Here is a 19,705-nt window from a genome sequence, read left to right as displayed (position 1 = left end):
ACTTTTGTCTTTTGCTATAGTAGGGAAATGAATCGCGTTTAAAACCAATTAAATAACATAAAATGGCTGAATATTCATAATTGCATATTCGATATATTTCGACAAAATAATAAAAAAAAATGATTCGAAAAATCCATAAAATAGACTCACATGCGTTCCAAAAAATTATCTAACACTAGTAAATGCATTAAAATTAAAATCATACAAAAATACTGATATTTGTACCCGATTTCTATTTACATGATTTGAAAACTATTTATTCTAAAATCTACCTTATAACGTTAGGATTAGTGTTGATAGTTCAAAGCTCAAATTGATGATTTTTTTATAAAATACCCATCGTCGAAAAAATATACAATTTTAGAATGGGATTTTTATTTTATTGTTCAAGTAAGTTGCGAAGGCGAAGCGATAGCGAATAGTGAACGTTCATATTATAGTGAACCTTCATAGCAAGAAGTAATTATTATAAGTATCTCCTCATTTTTATAAAATGAGCACACGTGTCAGAAGTGAAACTTCTTTAGCAAGATTCAAAGATTCCAAAATCGTCGTCTGAACCATGACGTGACGGTATTGCCATGACGCGATGAAATTTTACACTCAACGCGTCTATAAAAGTTTCACTTCGAAAACATCTATATTTCATGCGAATCCTTCCTTCAATAGTTGTTTGTCTCGCTTCGCTTTCGCTTCGCTTCGTTTCCCCAAAATGTGCTATATTAAGTAGGAGTTTCCCCATTAAGGGTTTTAATAAGTGACACTTAAGTTAAACTCCACAGACCACAGATTAAACAAAATATTATAATGTAATAGTATTTTTAGACGCAAAAAATAAATCACTACATAGTATGAAACAAAGACGCTTCCTGCCGTCTGTCTCTATGTATGCTTAGATCTTTTAAACTACGCAACAGAATTTGATGCAGTTTTTTTTAATGATAGATTGATTCATGAGGAGGGTTATTTGTCTGTATGTCTATTGTTTGGCAATAAACTCAAAAACTACTTCACCGATTTACACTCTGTTTTCACCCAAGGATAGCTTTCTCGAAGGTTTTTTTCAATTTGGTAAATTTTAGAAAACGCGAGCAAAGCCGAGGCGTGAAAGTTAGTTCCAAATAAAATATTTGTTTAATAAATGACCCGTGGAGCCCCTTATAAAATAGATTATTGATATATAATATGATATTGTCAAAATATACTACCGGCCTTACTAATAAAAAGTTAAACAATGGATAAATTTCTACCATTTTCTACCATAGCTGCGTCCTGCTCTTGCTCACATGAAACGTAAATCATAAAAACAAGACAGGTTATTGCAATAACTAATTCATTGCATAGCGAATGGGTAACATTTTATTAGTAAGGCCGTACATATATAAGTTAAATCTATTTCTTTAGAGATCAATATTAAAACATATACTATTATATCCCTTTTAATATTGCGAGAAATAATTATATAAAAAAGTAATCGATTAAAAAACATTCAAAACGGCTGTACCATTATGGAACAAACTTATGTTTTATGTATAAAAATAATATTTTTGCCTCTATACAAATTAATTACGAATTTTATTAAAATAGGACAATATCATCAATTCATTTCGCATATTTAAATCAACATACATACATAAACTTACAAAAATCTAGTCTATCCGTATTCCTGAACATACATACAAAAAAAAATGCAAAAAAATGGACGTCAATATTTGTGATTATTTACACTAATTAAAAGCGACTTATAAATTAATTTTTATTATTAATAAAGCTACTGCCATTCACTTACTTACTCACTTACTTACTCACTTACTTACTTACTTACTTACGTTTCCTTTAAGTATTTTAAAGCGTCTAAAAATATTGGTGTATCCATTCATTATTATTGGAATGTCATAAAATCCAAGGCACATATGCTATTCCATTTTCATATTTAAAATTCTCCCAAAATATATACAGTTTCTACCGTTATAGGTTTAATTTGGCAACACAGATACAAACGTCACTACGCTAATCATAAGTACTAAGGCTTGTGTTTTTACGCACTACATTCGACACTGGCCTTCACATGGCAATAATTATGATGATTTCATTCATAAAAAAAAATCAAAACTGATAAAACTTAAAATACAATTTTACAAAAAGTCCAAAATCAATACAAAACATCAAATTGCGACTCGTTAATTTCTACTATACAAAAAATATTTGTTCTCAGCACACTTGTCATTAAATTCCTACCAATATCTACCATACGATATTCTCAACCGTTACTCTAGAACACTTCCATTTGACGAACTCCTAACCATGTCTACCATTATCTACCATGTCCTACGACTATCTATCAATTTGTCCTCAGCATAGGAACGCCAGTCATCAGTACAATCCTACCATTTTCTACCAATCACTCCCAAAATCTACCATTTTCCATACATTTCCTACCATTTTCTACCACATTTAGCTGTTAGCGGGGATTTCTCCCCACGTACAAAACCAATTGTAATTAAACATGGCGGCGTATGGATGTTTCCTTTTCTTGTGTAGACGTAATGACTCTTCAGACGCGTACCAAAATTGAGGGAATTTGTCGAAAGAATATTTTTCCGACTCTTTCACGTAGGGCTCTGATGGATCGCCTGTAAATAAAAATGTATAATAAGAAAACAAAATTTATTTAGAAGTATTAATATTTTTTAAAATATTAATATTTTTTTTTTTTAAGTGAAACTTAGGCGTAATAATCGATATTGAAACCAAAAATATAGTTTCTTGAATTTTTGCCTGTTTGCCTGTATGTACGTACGTATGTACGGGATAAACTCAAAAAGTACTGCATGGATTTACATCAAATTTTGCATAAATCTTACTAAAAGGTAGAATATTATTTTAATGAGGACAATGTCGATAATAGTTTGACAGTGAAAAATGCTCTGCGCTGCGCTCCGCCATATCTGCGCTGGCCCTAAGACCAATCGGAGCAGAGCAATGCAGGTCAAACCGCGTAGCATAACTAGTTTAAACATAAAATAGCTTCGTTTCTTGTGGTATTAATTATTCAGCTCGGTATAACTTGAACATAGAACGGCTCAGCTTTTTATGATGATTCTTCAACTTGATATTATATCTAGAGGCACGTAGAGGCAGCACGGGCACGGTACATCGGGGCAAAAGACAATTTTCACACACCGCACGATCCGATCCCATACTAAGCTTTCGCTTATGTTATGGAAACCAGATGGCTGATAGATATATAATTTTAAATACATACTTATATAGATAATTAATTAACACCCAGACACAGAGCAAACATCGATGTTCATCACAATAATATTTGCCCGGGTGGGAATCGAACCCACAATCTCTGGTTTGGAAGGCAGGGCCACTACGATCCAAGCCAACCGGCCAGTTGTAAATAAAGATTGTCACTCACTTGGGGGCAGACAGTACGGGCAGAATATCCTGTGCCGCTTGCCCGCGTGCGTCTCCACGTGTTTTTTGTGCTGTTTCCGCCGTAGGGACACGTGGGGGCAGCACGGGCAGGGTATGGCCAGGTCCTTGGGCACGGAACCGTGCCGTTCCGCTGTGTGACTCACTAGGGTGGAAGCTACTCGGTAACCCTGGAATTAATAGATTTATGTGAGCGATATGGCTATACTATTCATATGATTTTAAATTTGATTTTTTTTTCATTTTCAAAATGCTTAGTTACCCTCACCGTCACCGCATCAAGTTATGTTCTTGTTCAGCATTTTGCTGAGCTTTAAGATACATTTTGTATTCAGTATTATGGTTATAGGTAAAAACATTTCCTTTCTTTCTTTTTTTTATAATCATCATTTGTGAAAATAGCAATTTGGGTGCGCAGTGTTAATTTTACAATTGGATGTTAACACAAGGAACCATGATGTGTATGATGAAGCTTTGTTTGCTTTTGTTTGAATACGATTAAAAAAATATTCCTTTACAAAATTACAGTGAGATTTAATCAAAAAACTAGGATATTAACGAAAGCGCTTATTTATATATTTAGTATTATTAAAGGCACCCTTAAATAAATATACAATATTTTGACGATTTGAAGAAAGTCAAGTTGAATGAATCACGAAATGGCTGATTTAGCAGATTGGCTGTGACATAAAACTACCTGTAATATAAAACTTACCTTAAAACAATGTTCACATCTGTAGGGGAAGTTTTTCCACTTGGGATTCTTCTTTCTGCTGAATATCATCCTGTAGGGTTCGGTGGGAAACCAGTCTTCTGGGTCGAGCTGTAACTCTACTAGTTCTACGCCTGAAAATGAGAATGTGATATTCAAAAAATGTGTGCTTGTACTCGTGTACACACGTAAGAAGTGAAACTTCTTTTTCAAAAAAGAAATACGTCGAATCACGCGTGGTAGGGATAAGAAAAAGATGGCGAGTAACAGAAAAACGTCACGCGTAACGAAAATATGTTACACTAAATTTTTTTCCAACCCCGATAAAGAAGTTTCACTTCAATGAAAAAAAATATATATATATATATATATTTATTTATAAGATAAACTAGATTTCCGCCCGCGTTTTCAAAGAAAACCCCGCATGGATCCCGTTCCTGTGAGATTTACGAGATAAAAAGAAGCCTTTATTTTATTCTGGGTCTTCGGCTACCTACATACCAAATTTCATTGTAATCGGTTCAGTAGTTTTTACGTGAAAGTATTACAAACATCTATCCACATTATAATATTAGTAGGATATTAAATACAGTATTTGATGTTTAATTGGAAATCTATTTGAATGAATAAATCTTCGAGTTTGAAAGTCATGATTATAGCCTTACTCAATAAATGGACTAATTAACACAAATAATTTTTGGTACAGACCCATCGGTTCCCGAGATATGCGCGTTCAAACAAACAAACTCTTCAGTTTTTACTATACATACCTGGTGGTAATTTTATAGGTTCACTGGGCACAGGTGGTACAATAATCTCTGGTTCTGATTCAACTGCGGTCACAGTGGTGTTGTTTGTTGCTAGGAGGGTCGTTAGAATTTTGTTTTGTGTCTGTAATTGTATTAGATAAATAAATAATAAATAAATAAATATTTCGGGATAATTTTACACACAGGGCACGATAACACAAGCGAAAATGGTTGATAAACATACATATATAATTTTAAATAAATACTTATATAGATAATTAACACCCAGACACAGAGCAAGATCTAAGATCTACTACAAGAGCTAGCTGAACTTGAGTGACTCGCGCACACATTAACACAATCGACGACGGTTGATGGAGATCACGATTTCAGATTTTAGACAGATTTTTGTCCTCTTGACGGGTTTTGTTTCATTTCCTATACTTAATATTTACAACAATTATAAGTAAATAATTTATCAGTTTTAAAGTAAAATGGATTCTACAACAAAAACAAACAATTATGGCGGAAAAAAGCTCTTCTAGTCCCCTTAATATAATAACACAATCAATATGTACGGTTGAACTGCAAATTGTTATAATAAAACATATTTGCTTGTTCAAAACATAATTTTGAAACATTGGTTTTGAAAATAAGAGCTCAAATATATTTTTAATCCCCGGTTTCTTATAAAAATTTATCTTATATCTTTGACACGTTTCAATAGAATTAAATTTACATTGTTTTATAAATTTATACAGTTGATAAACAACAGTAAATTAAGTAATGAACAAAAATCGATCACTAGGAAAGATTTGAATCCGTGGCTTTCACCATATCGGAGCATAAGCTTTCGGAACTCGATTTTTTGAAGTACAGTTGAAAAAAATATTTAATTGTATGTAAAAAAAATACAAAATATAAAACCTCAAAAAACTTACCTGTACAGTAGTTCCATTAGTGAAACTCTGTGACAAATCCTTCGGTTTACGTTTATATCCCTTCGGCGGTCCTCTTTTCTTCGCTATTTCTCCGTTCTTCTTATACCTAACCACTTCCCCGTCAATCTTATTTACCGGAGTGATCATGAGTTTTGAGGGTAACGAATATCGACTTTGCAGCGTTTTGACAACATTATTCACATTACTACTTATATTTAGGGGATTCGCTAGATTCAACGGGTTGTTCACAAATTTTGGTAACGTGTTCGATGGCATAGGATATATTGACAGTGATTTTGGAGTATTGAACGTGGGTATTTGGTACACTTGTAGGTTGAGTTCTGAGTCGAATTTGATACGCTTTTGTGGGGGCGCATCATCGCTCGAGTCGGATAGTGTTTGACTGTCGAGCGGGTCTTTTTCGGTGAACGGTTCGGAGTGTGGCAACTCCTTTTCTTGTAGGCAGAACATCTGGAATTTTAGAATAATTAACTTTAGAATAAGATAATTAAAAATCATAAAAACACACTCCAAGTTAGACCAAGATATTTACGTAATAGATTAAATGTAAAATGGTAATCAGGAGCTGTACTATTAACTCTTATTTCCAGAAAGTTTACGCCGTGAATTGTACCGAATGGAAAATTCATATTATAATCGTAATGGTTATACAAAAATCTGATAATTGACTCATGTATGCGTAAGCAACATGCAATATGCTTTATATGTGAGAGTGAAAAAGCATGGCTTATAACCGGCTGTTGCCTATTTTTTTTTAATTATCAGAAACAATGTTGTTTAAGTATAGGTAGGTGTAAATGATTGTATTATTATTAATTATTAGGAAATATTTTTCAAACCTTGATTTATTAAAAAATACGACAATATTTCATAATAACACCTTTGCTTTATGAAGGGGTTTACAGTTTACACATAGGTAATAAATTGTCGAATACTACAACCGAAAACATGAAAAATGTCGTAAATTTACAAACAAACATGTTGTAATGAAATGTATTGTAATTATATCCATAATAGGTACAGATTTAAATTATAGTCCATAAAATTTCTTTAATGATACAGCTAAAATGTAAAATTACAATCGTGCGTTGAAAACAGGTGCATAAAAATTGTTTGCCATTTAAAATCAATGAACATTCCATAGCGGATGTTACGGAAGTACATATAAATAACTGTATAAAATGAGTCAAAACTTTCGTCATCTGAAATATATACGTATACGACAGAGATTTTTAACAATAGATATTATCTAGGACGAATACACAAAGGTACAGTTATGAAATAAATTGTGTTATTTACTCACCGCTTATAAAAACAAAATGCAGACGATACATACACGGTTTTAGTTTTTACTGTATACTTAACTAAAAAATCAAGTTCCTACAAAATGGCGTTTTATTTAGGAAACCTATAATTAAGAACTCTTGAATAACAGCACATGCCAATAAAACCGAGTACACTAACTGAACTACCTAATTAAATTTATAAGTTCATCGTTATGAATGAAAAACGTACCTTATGCACTGAATGTCGGCGTGGTTGCCGAAATCATCCACAAATTCACTATTAAATGCACAGTTACACTTGAATTTATGCGTTTCTTTTGAAAAATTACAATGAAACATAAAGGTTATACGCTTTAATAATAACAAGAGTACCCCATTCATCTGACGCTGTAAAAAAATTATTAATGCTACGTTCGGAATTCGGATACGCTTTTTTGATTTATTATAAACAAAATCTATTTTTAAGCATGGCAATAAAACTTTTTTTTTTAAGCACAGAATAAAAAATACACTTTGTTCACAGATTATGTTGATTTAATGTTAGAGAATAATAATTTATAATAAATTGTATGTGAAGTTCATTAACGTCTAGTTATTATAACATTTATGATTGAAAGGAAACAACTGCTTTTCTTATTAAATAATGCATGCATGAGATCTTAGATCATTAAGTAATGGATGTAGTAAGCTAGCAAATGTTCTAACTTCTAACTAAACTTTCTGGGTTAATGGTCTTAAGATATTTAATAACTTAATGAATGATGAGATACTAAATCTAAAAAATGTGCCTATTGACTATTATTTAGAATCTAAATACCTAATAGTCTTAATAGTTTTACAAGCGAAGCGAAGAAGTGGACAATGAAACGTATGTTAATAATGTAGAAAAAGATAAATTTTCAAAGAAGATTATACTATTATTAAATAATTTTAGAGGATTTAATCAAAACAAATGCGTTCACTATTAATTAGTAAATTTTACAACATTAGCGCCATATAGGTGAATTCAAAAAAAAATTTAAAAAGCGCGGGCGCAGGACTTAATAGGTAATTGTTTTTTTTTTTTCAACTCATCTTCAAAATAGAAATGTAGAAACGTTTCAATATAACCTTCTTTATCATTCTACGCCAAATTGAAGTAAAAGGTAACTCTCAATTCAACAGAATTATTTTTCTATTAATTTACTAGATATTTCCATTATTTATAAGATTTTATTCATATTATGTACGGTTTAAAATATATTGCTATTTTACCCTTAGTGTCCGCGCCACGAATGAAGTCTCACAGACGAGGAGCTGTCAGCGTCTAAAATAATGCTGCCAGTCTTCGAAAAAATTGAATTGAATCACAGTCAAATGCCCCCAAAGTTAAGGAAAATCAAGAAGGGGAAAATGTGTGAACCAGGTTGAGGAAAATACCGCTATGCAATATTTGTTTGTTTTGAGTATGAACCTTTATTTAATTATGTGTATCAAAATATTTTAAATTACCAGTTATAAAAATATATGAAGTATTTAATATTTAATATTTCCATGATCACTTCATTGTATATAAAGGTGGGTTCAGGCCGTGGGTATCGACAGGCATTATCGGATGCGCCGATGCATGCACCATAACAAAGTCGCTTACTCTGACCCTATGTTTGCTTAAATCTTTTAAGACAAAGCGGGCGAAGCCGCGAGTGGAAAGCTAGATAGGTATAAACCACAGGGAATAGATAAATGTATATGAACACTAGCTAAAACCTGCGGTTTTTATCTTCGTAAGTTTAGGTGACCCTTGGTCTTATGGATGGAAGTCATTGTTTAATGTTTTAATGGTATTGCAAACAATGAATAGATAGACTTCGACTAGTACTCATGAATCATTGCAGTATGAGCTTAATAATTGTTTTAAAAGCAAATCTGGTGAACCAATAATAATTTCAATATTATTAGTGCTAAAGTGTGAAATACCATTTCGCCGTGGGTATGGGGTATCCCTACTAATATTATAAATGCGAAAGTACCTAACTCTGTCCGTCTGTTACAATTTCCCGCTTAAATCTCTCAACCGATTTTGATGAAATTTGGCACAGACAATCTTTAGACCCTGAGAAAGAACATAGGCCACCTTTTATTGCACAAAGAATGAAATAGACGCTATTTCATTCTTTTAAATTGCAATGTATGTTTTTGGGTTTAAACTTTTATTTTGACATCTATGAACATTAAATATGTTACGTTGCTTCCACTATGAATTAAAATACACACAGTCAATCTGTGAAGTTGATAATTAATGTTGTGAAGTTGATAGTCTTTCTAACGTAATCATATATGGAAAAAAGTAAAACACAAAATACTTTGATAACCATTTTATTTGTAAACTTAATCTAAACACCAACATCGTAATCAAATGAAGAATTTTTTTATTGAAAAAAAAAATAAAAATAAATTACTAACGACTAGATGACAACGCTGTACAGGGACCGTGTTAAAAAAAAATCTTAAAAAAAAACTTATATCACAAAAATATGCTGGTACATATCCGAATTTATAATATTAATAAAGTGTTATGACTATAGTTTGGGTTTGGATTATTTTAAACTGGCAAACATTACTATGGAAAACTATACGAGCTTAAGAAATATGTACCAACAAAAATAAAAATAAGATTTGGCTTTACTATCGGGGATTACATACTGGTCACACTGTTTTGGTATAAAAGTCAACTTGAAGAAAACCATTTCGAGGAATTTATTATGAACACAAATTCATTGAAACGATTTTCTTCAATCCACGTAACATTCGCATAAACTTAGAAACTCATATAAAATTATTACTGTCCTAAATCTACGAAATAAATAATCGTTAAATACAAAAACAGATTTTAAATCGTGTAATCATTTAAAATCTCTTATTTACTCATCTTAAAACTAAACACAATAATGATAATAAGATCCGGCTACAAAATTAAGGCAGTTAGAAAAAAGGAATACAAACAAGGAATGAATTCAAACATGGAAGTGAAAAAGCCGGCAAAAATAAAATGGACGCAGAGAAATACTTTAACAATTAAATGCAGAGCCTCCAAACGGATCTTAGATATGTAAGAAAGTGCAGTCATAGAATGATATGCCTATATCAAAATAACTTGAGCAAAAAGGAATGATTAATGGGTAATACGCATCAATTCCTGATTTTATTATCTATGGAGTCTTTATTCGTCGATTAGATACTATTAAAAAAAATGATTACGTTGATTCATGAAGCTATTTCTACTCTGTTTAATTCATGTATAATTTATAGGTATTTGGAATAAATAACAATATTTTGTTCGGATAATTTCACAACAATACGGCGATATTTAGCGATAGTAACACAGCGTCATAGCGACTTGTCTATGACCACATGGGCTAAGTATCCGATTGTTTAAAAAAAATCACCAAACAATGGCGGGTGACGTCACAACACATCGAAGGCTCGCAATTCGTAACATTCAAAAAATTTTGCTCATCAAACACTAACTTCTAAGCAATTTTTGATTGTTCGCTAATAATCTCAACTTAGTCTTCTAGATTATTCGCCATGCTGTGACGTCACAAAATATTTTTTTCTTATGGTAACGTGTAAAAAGTCGTACATTAAAATTGTTACCTATCACTCATAAGGACGTTGATGTTTGTAGCCTAAAATGTCCTACATTTAGTATTTCTAGGAACCCTAACGTTTAAAACCTAGCATAACTAATTGTCATACAGAAGTTTTCAACCCCAAGTGTATATATTAGCGTTGGATATTTCCACAGACTACATATAAAAGAGCTATATATGACTCTTAATAACGAAAAATAATACTGCTTTCAACGTTTTTTATTAAGAAACTAAATCAAAAATGTTCTCAATTGTGTATACAGTATAGAACAAGCACCTAATTTTGAATATTTTTAAGTTATGAGAGAAATATACTTACTGCTATTTATAGTCTGTGACAATTCCAACTGTAGAATACATTATTATACTAATAAGAAGTCTATATATGAATGGAATTTATTTCTTCAAATCTACTGTGATTATAAAAAAAATATATATTAAATTACATATAGTGAAAATGCAAATTATTCGATTTAAATACATAATGTTATACTTTATTCTGTGTTGCCATAATAAAAAATTGTCAAAATAATAATTTTCATATACATAATTACGTGAGGATATTTTTAAATGTGATTATAACGCTATCTATATAAATTATCAATAGAAGGACACGCGATCCATTTCACGCAAAATCATGCAAATATATTATTTTTATCATATCATGTCATGGATGCTGATTCTCATTCGAATTATACATTGGATATTTGTACTTACACACTAAAATTGTTATATACATACTCGAAACGGCTACATCGTAATATATTATTCGTCATATCAAAATCGCGTTTTTGGCATTTAAAAAAAACAGATGATATTGCGCCAAAAGTTCCAACTGACAGCTGAACGCGCGGGAACCTGAACTGTCAACTGTCAATGTCAAGTAACAACTTTTATCGCAGCGTCATCTAGTTTCACACTTTCGAATCACGACTTGTACGTGCGTATGACGTCTTTGATTTGTGCCCTACACAGGGGGCACTGGCCACCGCCCTTACCCCTCCACTGTTGCACCGCGCACCTGTAGCACATACACATGTGTCCGCACATATACAACACACTATCTATTGGGTTTTCGTAGCAGATTGTGCACTCTGTGCCCGTTAGACCGCCACCTTCACCGATGACTGAATATACTGGTTGGTGCGATGTGGACGGTCTGCTCGTGGATGGTCCGTTTGGAATTCTGTCTAGTCTCAGTTCTGAATGTCCGTTCGGTATGAGGGCTTGTTCGTTCGAATTGTTCTGGCTCGTGGAGCAGACCTCCCGCGGCCTCTGGTAGGGGACGGGCGCGCAAGTTTGCGTTTGTGACGTCATTGGGAGGGACGTGAGGCAAACTTGTGATGACGACTGTATCGGCTGGAAAGAAGGAAATACGCTGTTAGAATTATCGTTAATGTTACAACAAGTGAAAGGATATAATAGGAAATCGTATTTTAATAATGACCTATTGTAATAATAATAAATCAGTTAATTAAGGAAAACCACATCTATATTTGACATTAATTATATTTTGAATGTTATGAATGCAATGCAATGTTATTCGTGATTAACTCTTCAGTGATAATAAAATTACAAACATTTACTATTTCTTCAGAACTTTAGCTTTGATCATTTCATAAATTTTATAAAATATCTTAAACCTACCTCAATATAGTGCGCACTAGCCAACGTCAGTCCCTGCTGGTGGCTAACACCGTTCTGCCCGTTCTGCGGCGGCAGGCTCACGACCAGCACGGTCCCACCGCTTCCAGCCGCTATCGGCGCTGCAGACCCGGTCAGTACTCGCAACTGCTGCGGCGGCGTCTGCGATTGAACCGCTTGAGACGTCAGCATCCTGACCTTTTGCGTCGCCCCGTATATATCAACAAACGCCCATAGCCGTAGCGTGTGGTCTACGTGCATGACCGTTATCGGTGTGGAGCCGTTTCTACTGACGCGCACTTCCCCATCTAGTGTTAGTGTGACGGCCAGTTCGTCGCCGCGTCTCAGACCGTTCGCCGCGTCGCGTCTCACTACCCAATATTCGGGGCGGTCCAACAATTGTTCAGCGTCGTCTGGCAAGTCGCACGGTCTGAGTGTGGCCGGATCGCAGGACGTCAGACCGATGGCTAGACTGCCAGCGTACGCGGCTTCCGTAGCTAGTATTTGTACGACTATCGTTTGTCCCGGTCTCATGGGCCGCGCTGTGAACACGTATCCTTGACAGAATTCCGCTTCGATCCTTGCAGCGACGCCTCTCTCATTCACAAACTGTACATTCCTGCCTGTCATTCTATGAAGATTTAAGGGCACTAGGGGATTCTTGAATCTCGGTGGTGGTAACGCTTCATCAACTGATAGGGAACGCATGCTACCGATGAGCCTGTCATCTTCAACAATAGGTGAGGCCTGTCTGTTCTGGTACAACGTTCTGGGATCAGCGAACTGTACAGCCGTGCAGTTTCCGTACACGTCTACTAATGCCCATAGAGGATTTCTTGTGTCGACGCCGGCGAAGAACAGTCCCTTATCTTCACCATTTATGCCGAAATGCACCTCTCCGGCTGAGGTGACATAGTAGAATAGCAGATTGTCTTTCTCACAGAATCTTTCGCCGAGCGCTTTAGCCCAATTTCCAGGTTTGTTTGTGAGATCTGGGCAGGCGTACTTTGGCAGTGGGTGGGGTAGTGTGGCCGGGTTGTGAGAAGTAAATCCGAATCTGATGACACCGCTCCAGCTGTCCGATATTTCTACGAAGCGAATGCATATCTGAAAAGAGGAAACACAGGAAGATAATATAATACTAATTTATATTTTTACATGATTTTATGTAAACTATATGAAATACGCGCTTCGTAAATGTATTCTGCTTTTTGACGATTCAAATGCGTTTCTATATAACAAATAATGAGTTGACATTTCAGTTTGTAGACAAGGTAGACGTACATATATAGATAGTACACTTCTGATGTAAATGTCTTTATTCCGTTATCTTCAATCTTATCAACATTCAGTCCAGAGATACCCAATACTACACCCCAAAACAAATCTATACCCCAAAAGGGCAACAATTCCCAGATAATCGCACTTCCTTACCTTTTCATTAACCCGTACGGGCCTCGCGCTGAACGCGACACCCTTGCAAAAGGACTCGACGCGCCTCGCCGTGCTGCCATCTCGGGAGATGCGCACGTTCTCGCCGTGGACGGAATGGAAGCCGAGCGGTGGCAGGTTGTTCGGCGCGCCGCCTGTGCATGAGGTGCGAGGCGCTGTAACAAGGAGAAAATGTTGTTAGGTCTTGTTTAAGATCGAATAGAACATGTGCTATCAAGTCCTTCATTTTTGAGAATGCCAGTTAAAAAGTAACTAGGTATAAGTAGACTAGGTAAAAGTAACTAGGAATAAGTCAGAAATATTATTGTCAAAATCTGTCGTCTTTGGGCATGCACCGATGTACAATATAACAATCGAATAAGTATTTAAGAATAATAAAAGGTAATATGCAGATAAAGTAAGTATGTTGAAAACTGATGGGACTGTTAATAAGATTTTAATTAAAACGTATCATATATTCCTTGATACATATCTATAAAGACAGCACGAACTTTATAGATAGGGAGGCGAAGAGGGGAATTTTCTGTAATACTCGAGCGTGGCAGTTTAAGATATGAGAGATACCTTAGACCTAATAGAAGAACCTTGTTAACTATTTAGCTCTATATGTAGTGACGCGCGCCTAGGATAGACGATCAGATTAGTAAAAAAAAAACGATAGTCTGAAATACTCGAGCGCGTCAGATTAAGATATTGGGGGTTGATTTTAGTGTTTTAAGGCTAATTTTAACTAATCTGACCATAAGTCCTTGACGCCGCCGAGTTATAGGGTCGCGAACTTGTAAAAAAAAAACGTTAATCCGGCATTCTCGAGCGCGATTTTTTTTATTTCTATTTTGAAGAATATAATCTAAAAATTACTAAAAATACAAAATCTGCCGGTTTCCGCATGACCGGAAGTCTGGAGGAGCCATTTCGTCTTCCGAAAAACGCGTTGTAGCATATAAGTCGCGAACTTTACTTTTTCCAAAAAAAATAGTTTAAATAAACAAAAAAGACAATTTTATTTTACAAAAAAGGTCTCTTTTAATTTTTGTCCAAAGTTAAAACTTTTTTTACTTCAAGCATCAAGAAACTCAAACTCCCGGTTTTTTGAGTATATCTCGAAAACTGAGGGTGTTAAGAAAAATTGATATGAAATAACGATGATTAAAAAAAAGAAACCCACAAACCTTTTTCGGTCAGATTAAGAGAACCCACCAACATTTTTGTCAGATTAAGAAAATATGCTTTCAGGATACCGAGATAAACCTCCACTATGAAAATCTGACGCGCTCGAGTATTTCAAAAGGACTTTTTTTTTCTGCATTTTCAAAAATTCATCGTAACTTATCGTCATGCCGTAATCGTCAGTTTTTTTAAGGGGAGCTTTTTTGGGGCCTACTTAACACCCCTTCCGAAAATCTGACGCGCTCGAGTAAATTTTTTTTTTGTGCATTTTTGACTAATTTATATGCCTAGCCCCACCACGCAAACCGGCAGATTAGTATACCGTTGTTATCAGAGGCACTTGGGGCATACGTAGTATGAATATCTGACGCGCTCGAGAATGCCCAAGTAACTGTTTTTTTTTACATTTTTGAAAATCCGTACACGCCAAACCCACCGCTAAAATGGTTTTTAGCATAGAAGCTTTTCTTTTCGAAATTATTTTCTCTTTCGATTTTGATAAGTCTCGACGACGCCGTTGAATTACGCCATTTAGCTACCTCGCCTCCCTATCTATTACTGAATAGTCAATATAATTCCACTCTTTCACATCTATAAATTTCTCGCGACTATACATATATAGCACAACCAGATGTTCATAATTCACTATGTATTTTTATATATCTATGTAATACAGTTCTGCAAACATTACCCCACCTTTATCAAGTCGCGTACAGCAAACATAGATAACACTGGGTGATCGAACGAGGTACAAGACGACACCTGCGGAGCAGATGCGGGCGCAGCTTGCGCGCGCGCTTCGCTTGGATTATTATTAAACTAATTTCGTAAAGATGTTAATTAGGTAAATTGAAGATATGTATGTCAGTGAAACTAGCTCAAACGCCTGGTGTTATTTTTTTTGTAAATAACAGTTCGGTTTCACTTTTGATTTCATTAACATTACCAAACATATTACCTACGAATTTATATCAAGGAATAGACCAAGGAATAGATTATAATTGTTTAGACTGCGCGTACGCAGCTTTTGCTTTGTAGTAATGATAGCACACTGATTTTTCTTCTGCTTTACATAATAACAGTACTGTCACGCAATTTATAGCATAATGAGCTGCATCTAAACCTAATTAAATACGGTAAACAACAAATCAAACAGCTACATTGCCCAAATTCAAAACTCATCAGCCATCACAACCAAAACTACCACAATCTTGTCAAGATTGTGGTCGTTTTGGTGACTTGACAGATGTCAAAAAGCCCGCCAACGGCGCAAGATGGCGTCTATAACCATCAAGATTACGAAGTCTCTTGTTCCACTTCCTGGCCAATTGTTCACGCTACAAGGAGGGGAGGAAGTGCCACGTGCGCGCACAAAGCCGTAGATTATAGAGGGGTGAAAATATAAGCGTTTGAACAAGCCATTTCCACCTATTACGAGTTATTACGTGACGTAAGCAAATGTTGCCAGTTAGAACTAATTGTTGAATAATAGAGAAAAGACTCTTTGTTTGTGACAATTGCATTCAGAAACTACTCAACAGATTTTAAAGTCTTTAAGATAGAAAGCTCAAGTTAATGACTATAGTAGTCGCTAATCACTAATTATTTTGATTGATGAGTGGTTCATATTTCATGTTCGTACTTCGTACTATGCAATATAAGGTTCAAATAACTAAAGTATACTGTATACATAATATTATACTGCGAATTTATATAACATTATATATTGCGAAATGTTGATATCATATTACTTAATCAATACCTTACTTTACTGAAATCGATCCTATATTCGTTTCCATGACATGTTTTTTACTAATTCTAAGTATTATATAACAATTAAAATAATAAAAGATAACTTGCTGGTCTAGGATAAAAATGTAGTTTTTGTTACTCGATTAAGATTAATATACAAATAGTAAAATTATCTTTAAAATAGATCGATTAGTTGTTGAGCTAGATCGCAATAAACGCACAAACAAACTCATATCAATCTTCTTTATAGTTATAACATAAACTTTAAATAAGGTAACGTCCCTTCATATTATGTTAGAGGGATCACCTGAAATCCCGAACCAAAAAACTAAACCATAGTAAGTATAGAAAAACAAATGCATAAGGGTGTACTAACACCAGGTGGTTGAACGAGGGTGTAAACCTGAGGGGAATCATATCCGACGGAAGTAGATCCGTAGATTTCGTATTTCTTCCCAAAATATGGTCCGGATGTAATCAAACCGATGTATAAAGGGAAATCATTGAACATCGAGCAAAGTATTGAATTACAGTAACAATCAATTGTGTCAGGTCAGGTATGAAAGTGAAAGAAACATCGGGAAGACATCATTTGGATACAGTAAATCTACTTCATATTATAAAGCTGAAAAGTTTGTTTGTTTGGACGCGCTAATCTCAGGAACTACTGGCTTGATTTGAAAAATGATTACGGTGTTAGATAGCCCATTTATGAAGGAAGGCTATATATCATCACGCTAAGAACAGGAGCTAGTTTGAATATAAATATAATCAATTCATTACTTACATCTTTTAAAAGCAGAATACTAACAAAGAAAACGCTGGTATCAACTAGCAAAAAGATAAAACACAATCTAGAAAAGGCTGTGATGCTTTAAAATAAAAGAAAACGGCTCCACGCTGTCAGTTTCCACACGTATATCATTTTACTACAACATTACACTAACGAGTTATCCAGAGCGTGAGAGCTTTAAATCTTACTAAACCAGAATAAACATTAAACTAGTAAAAATAGGTGCAACTATAAACCTAAAACCTATTACGACTTATACGTAACAAATGCGTAATACAATAGGACTTCTAAACAAAACGTTTCTACCCCAAAACCATTAAGCTCTTCAAATAACTACACATCCCCTACACACTACCCCAATACTTAACGCATCTGCTCAAGCCAAATTGGTGCGGCAAATTAATTTCAGTGTTGCTATATTTAAAACCATTAATTTGGACACGTGCCTCGTTCTTAATATAAACAGATTGCAACCGCAACTATTAGCGTCGCTATTTTGGGAACTTTATAGATAAAAAATGCATGAGTGCATGGGAGAATTTTGAACACTCTACTTAGATAAAAATTACTGAAAAACAGACAAGTTTCAATGACACTTCTACGCAGAGCAGTATTTAAAAGCTAGGCCAACTTCATTCCATCCATCGAATATTATACGTAATTAAAAAGCGGAAGACATAAACGATATTCCCTATTAAACCATCCTACGTTACCTCAAAACGAGAACCACTCAAACTGTTTAGGATGAAAACAAACCACCACGCGTAAATGTCACTCTTGACGTCATGCCGTCTTCCTAGTACCTACGCGGCCAAACTTAGTGCATCCGTGACGTCAACACTGGTCTAGATCCGGTAATAGACGCGTCTGTCAGTGCACTGCGTAACACCTGGCTGGGCGTGATGGAATCGAGTTCCTGAGATACCTCCGATGCCTATCGCACCAGAACTGTTAGGGAATTTCTAGCACTCTATAAATCCAGATATTTATAGCTAGTTTCACAGCCTCTGAGCATGTTCTGTTCAGCTTATCTGCCTATTAAAATTAAAATTTATGATAAGACCATTTCCTACTAAAATGTAAATTTATAATATGACCATCTACATACGTCGAAAAGTGATTTATAGGCTGGCAGGGATATCATACAGCCGTGGAATTCTCTTATATTTTGTGATCATAATATAGTCAAATTATTAAACAGGGAATCAGATCCTTTGGTCGTCGTATAACTGGCCCTTACGGCTATCAAATCACCGCACCGTAATCAGTACGGAAACTGGTCTATACTTCTACGTTCACGGAAACATACAAAAAACGTTTACGCATCAACGACACTCCGCCGGGCACCCCACGATTGTGCCACGAGATTTCCCTTTTGTCAGGATGCGCGCGCGCTGGTGCGCATCTCCGTTCGTCATACGTGATGCAACGTTACCTTACACGCCACCTTAGTAGCCGAAGTAGGTGTGCGTGAAACAAATGAACCAAATCCTAATGAGCAAGGCATACATAATATAGGTACTTTATTTTCCACTAAGCAACTATAGTACAAAAGCTTCTGAAAGAATCGAGAATTAATTGAAAGATAGAATATTTCAAGACTTCTTTACGCACAAAGTTGAAATAAAGCCTAGATTAGAAATTCCCATCGTTCTAATAGAAATAGACCATCATAATAATATACAGAGAAAGAATGTTCAGAGCATCGAGTGGATACGTTATGCAATACCGAAATATATTGGGCTATGAACATTACTGTATAAAATGAAACACACAATACTTATGAGATTGTAACATTTGCGCAACTAATTCTTAAGCAAGCCATTGGATCGTGTTAAATGGATGCTAACCCTGAATCGATAGGGGCAGAACCCTCAAAACCAAGGGCAAAGTGCATTGTTATAAAGAGGCTCCCCTCGTGTAATCTTATTTGTATGTGATGACCCTAACATCTTTAGAGATTCAAGGTCTCTTTGGATGAAGTGTGAAATTTCGATCAGACCATAGTCTGAATTATATTCTCTAGCTATTCCAACTCATATATCCGAAAGCGTCATGAGTCTATACAAACTGTACAATAATAGATCGATTAAGTTAATTTCTGTGCTA

The 19,705-nt window shown here is 34.8% G+C and overlaps 2 protein-coding genes across 4 annotated transcripts in view; both read right to left on the bottom strand.

Annotated features, from left to right (window-relative positions):
* Window positions 1-1,423: 1,423 nt before the first annotated feature.
* Window positions 1,424-7,521, bottom strand: LOC123702292. Its single transcript, XM_045650007.1, has 6 exons — window positions 7,383-7,521; window positions 5,847-6,317; window positions 4,927-5,047; window positions 4,160-4,290; window positions 3,428-3,614; window positions 1,424-2,633 (listed from the first exon to the last, which is right to left on the bottom strand). The coding sequence occupies exons 2-6, from the start codon at window positions 6,315-6,317 to the stop codon at window positions 2,455-2,457; spliced, it is 1,089 nt and encodes a 362-aa protein (XP_045505963.1). The 5' UTR covers window positions 7,383-7,521; the 3' UTR covers window positions 1,424-2,454.
* Window positions 7,522-9,494: 1,973 nt separating this feature from the next.
* LOC123702280 (protein neuralized) overlaps window positions 9,495-19,705 on the bottom strand; it is a 52,230-nt gene continuing 42,019 nt past the window's right edge. For all 3 annotated transcript variants that reach the window (XM_045649985.1, XM_045649983.1, XM_045649984.1), the window contains exons 2-4: window positions 13,864-14,036; window positions 12,433-13,536; window positions 9,495-12,144 (exon numbers count right to left, since the gene is read on the bottom strand). In XM_045649985.1, the coding sequence (XP_045505941.1) occupies window positions 11,713-12,144; window positions 12,433-13,536; window positions 13,864-14,036 (1,709 nt within the window). In that variant the 3' untranslated portion in view covers window positions 9,495-11,712. The remainder of the gene's footprint in view (window positions 12,145-12,432; window positions 13,537-13,863; window positions 14,037-19,705) is intronic.

This window comes from Colias croceus, chromosome 23 (genome assembly GCF_905220415.1).
Source record: "Colias croceus chromosome 23, ilColCroc2.1".
NCBI classification, from domain to species: domain Eukaryota; kingdom Metazoa; phylum Arthropoda; class Insecta; order Lepidoptera; family Pieridae; genus Colias; species Colias croceus.
The sequence above is the reverse complement of the archived record's forward strand: the minus strand, read 5'-3'. Positions and strand labels throughout refer to the sequence as shown.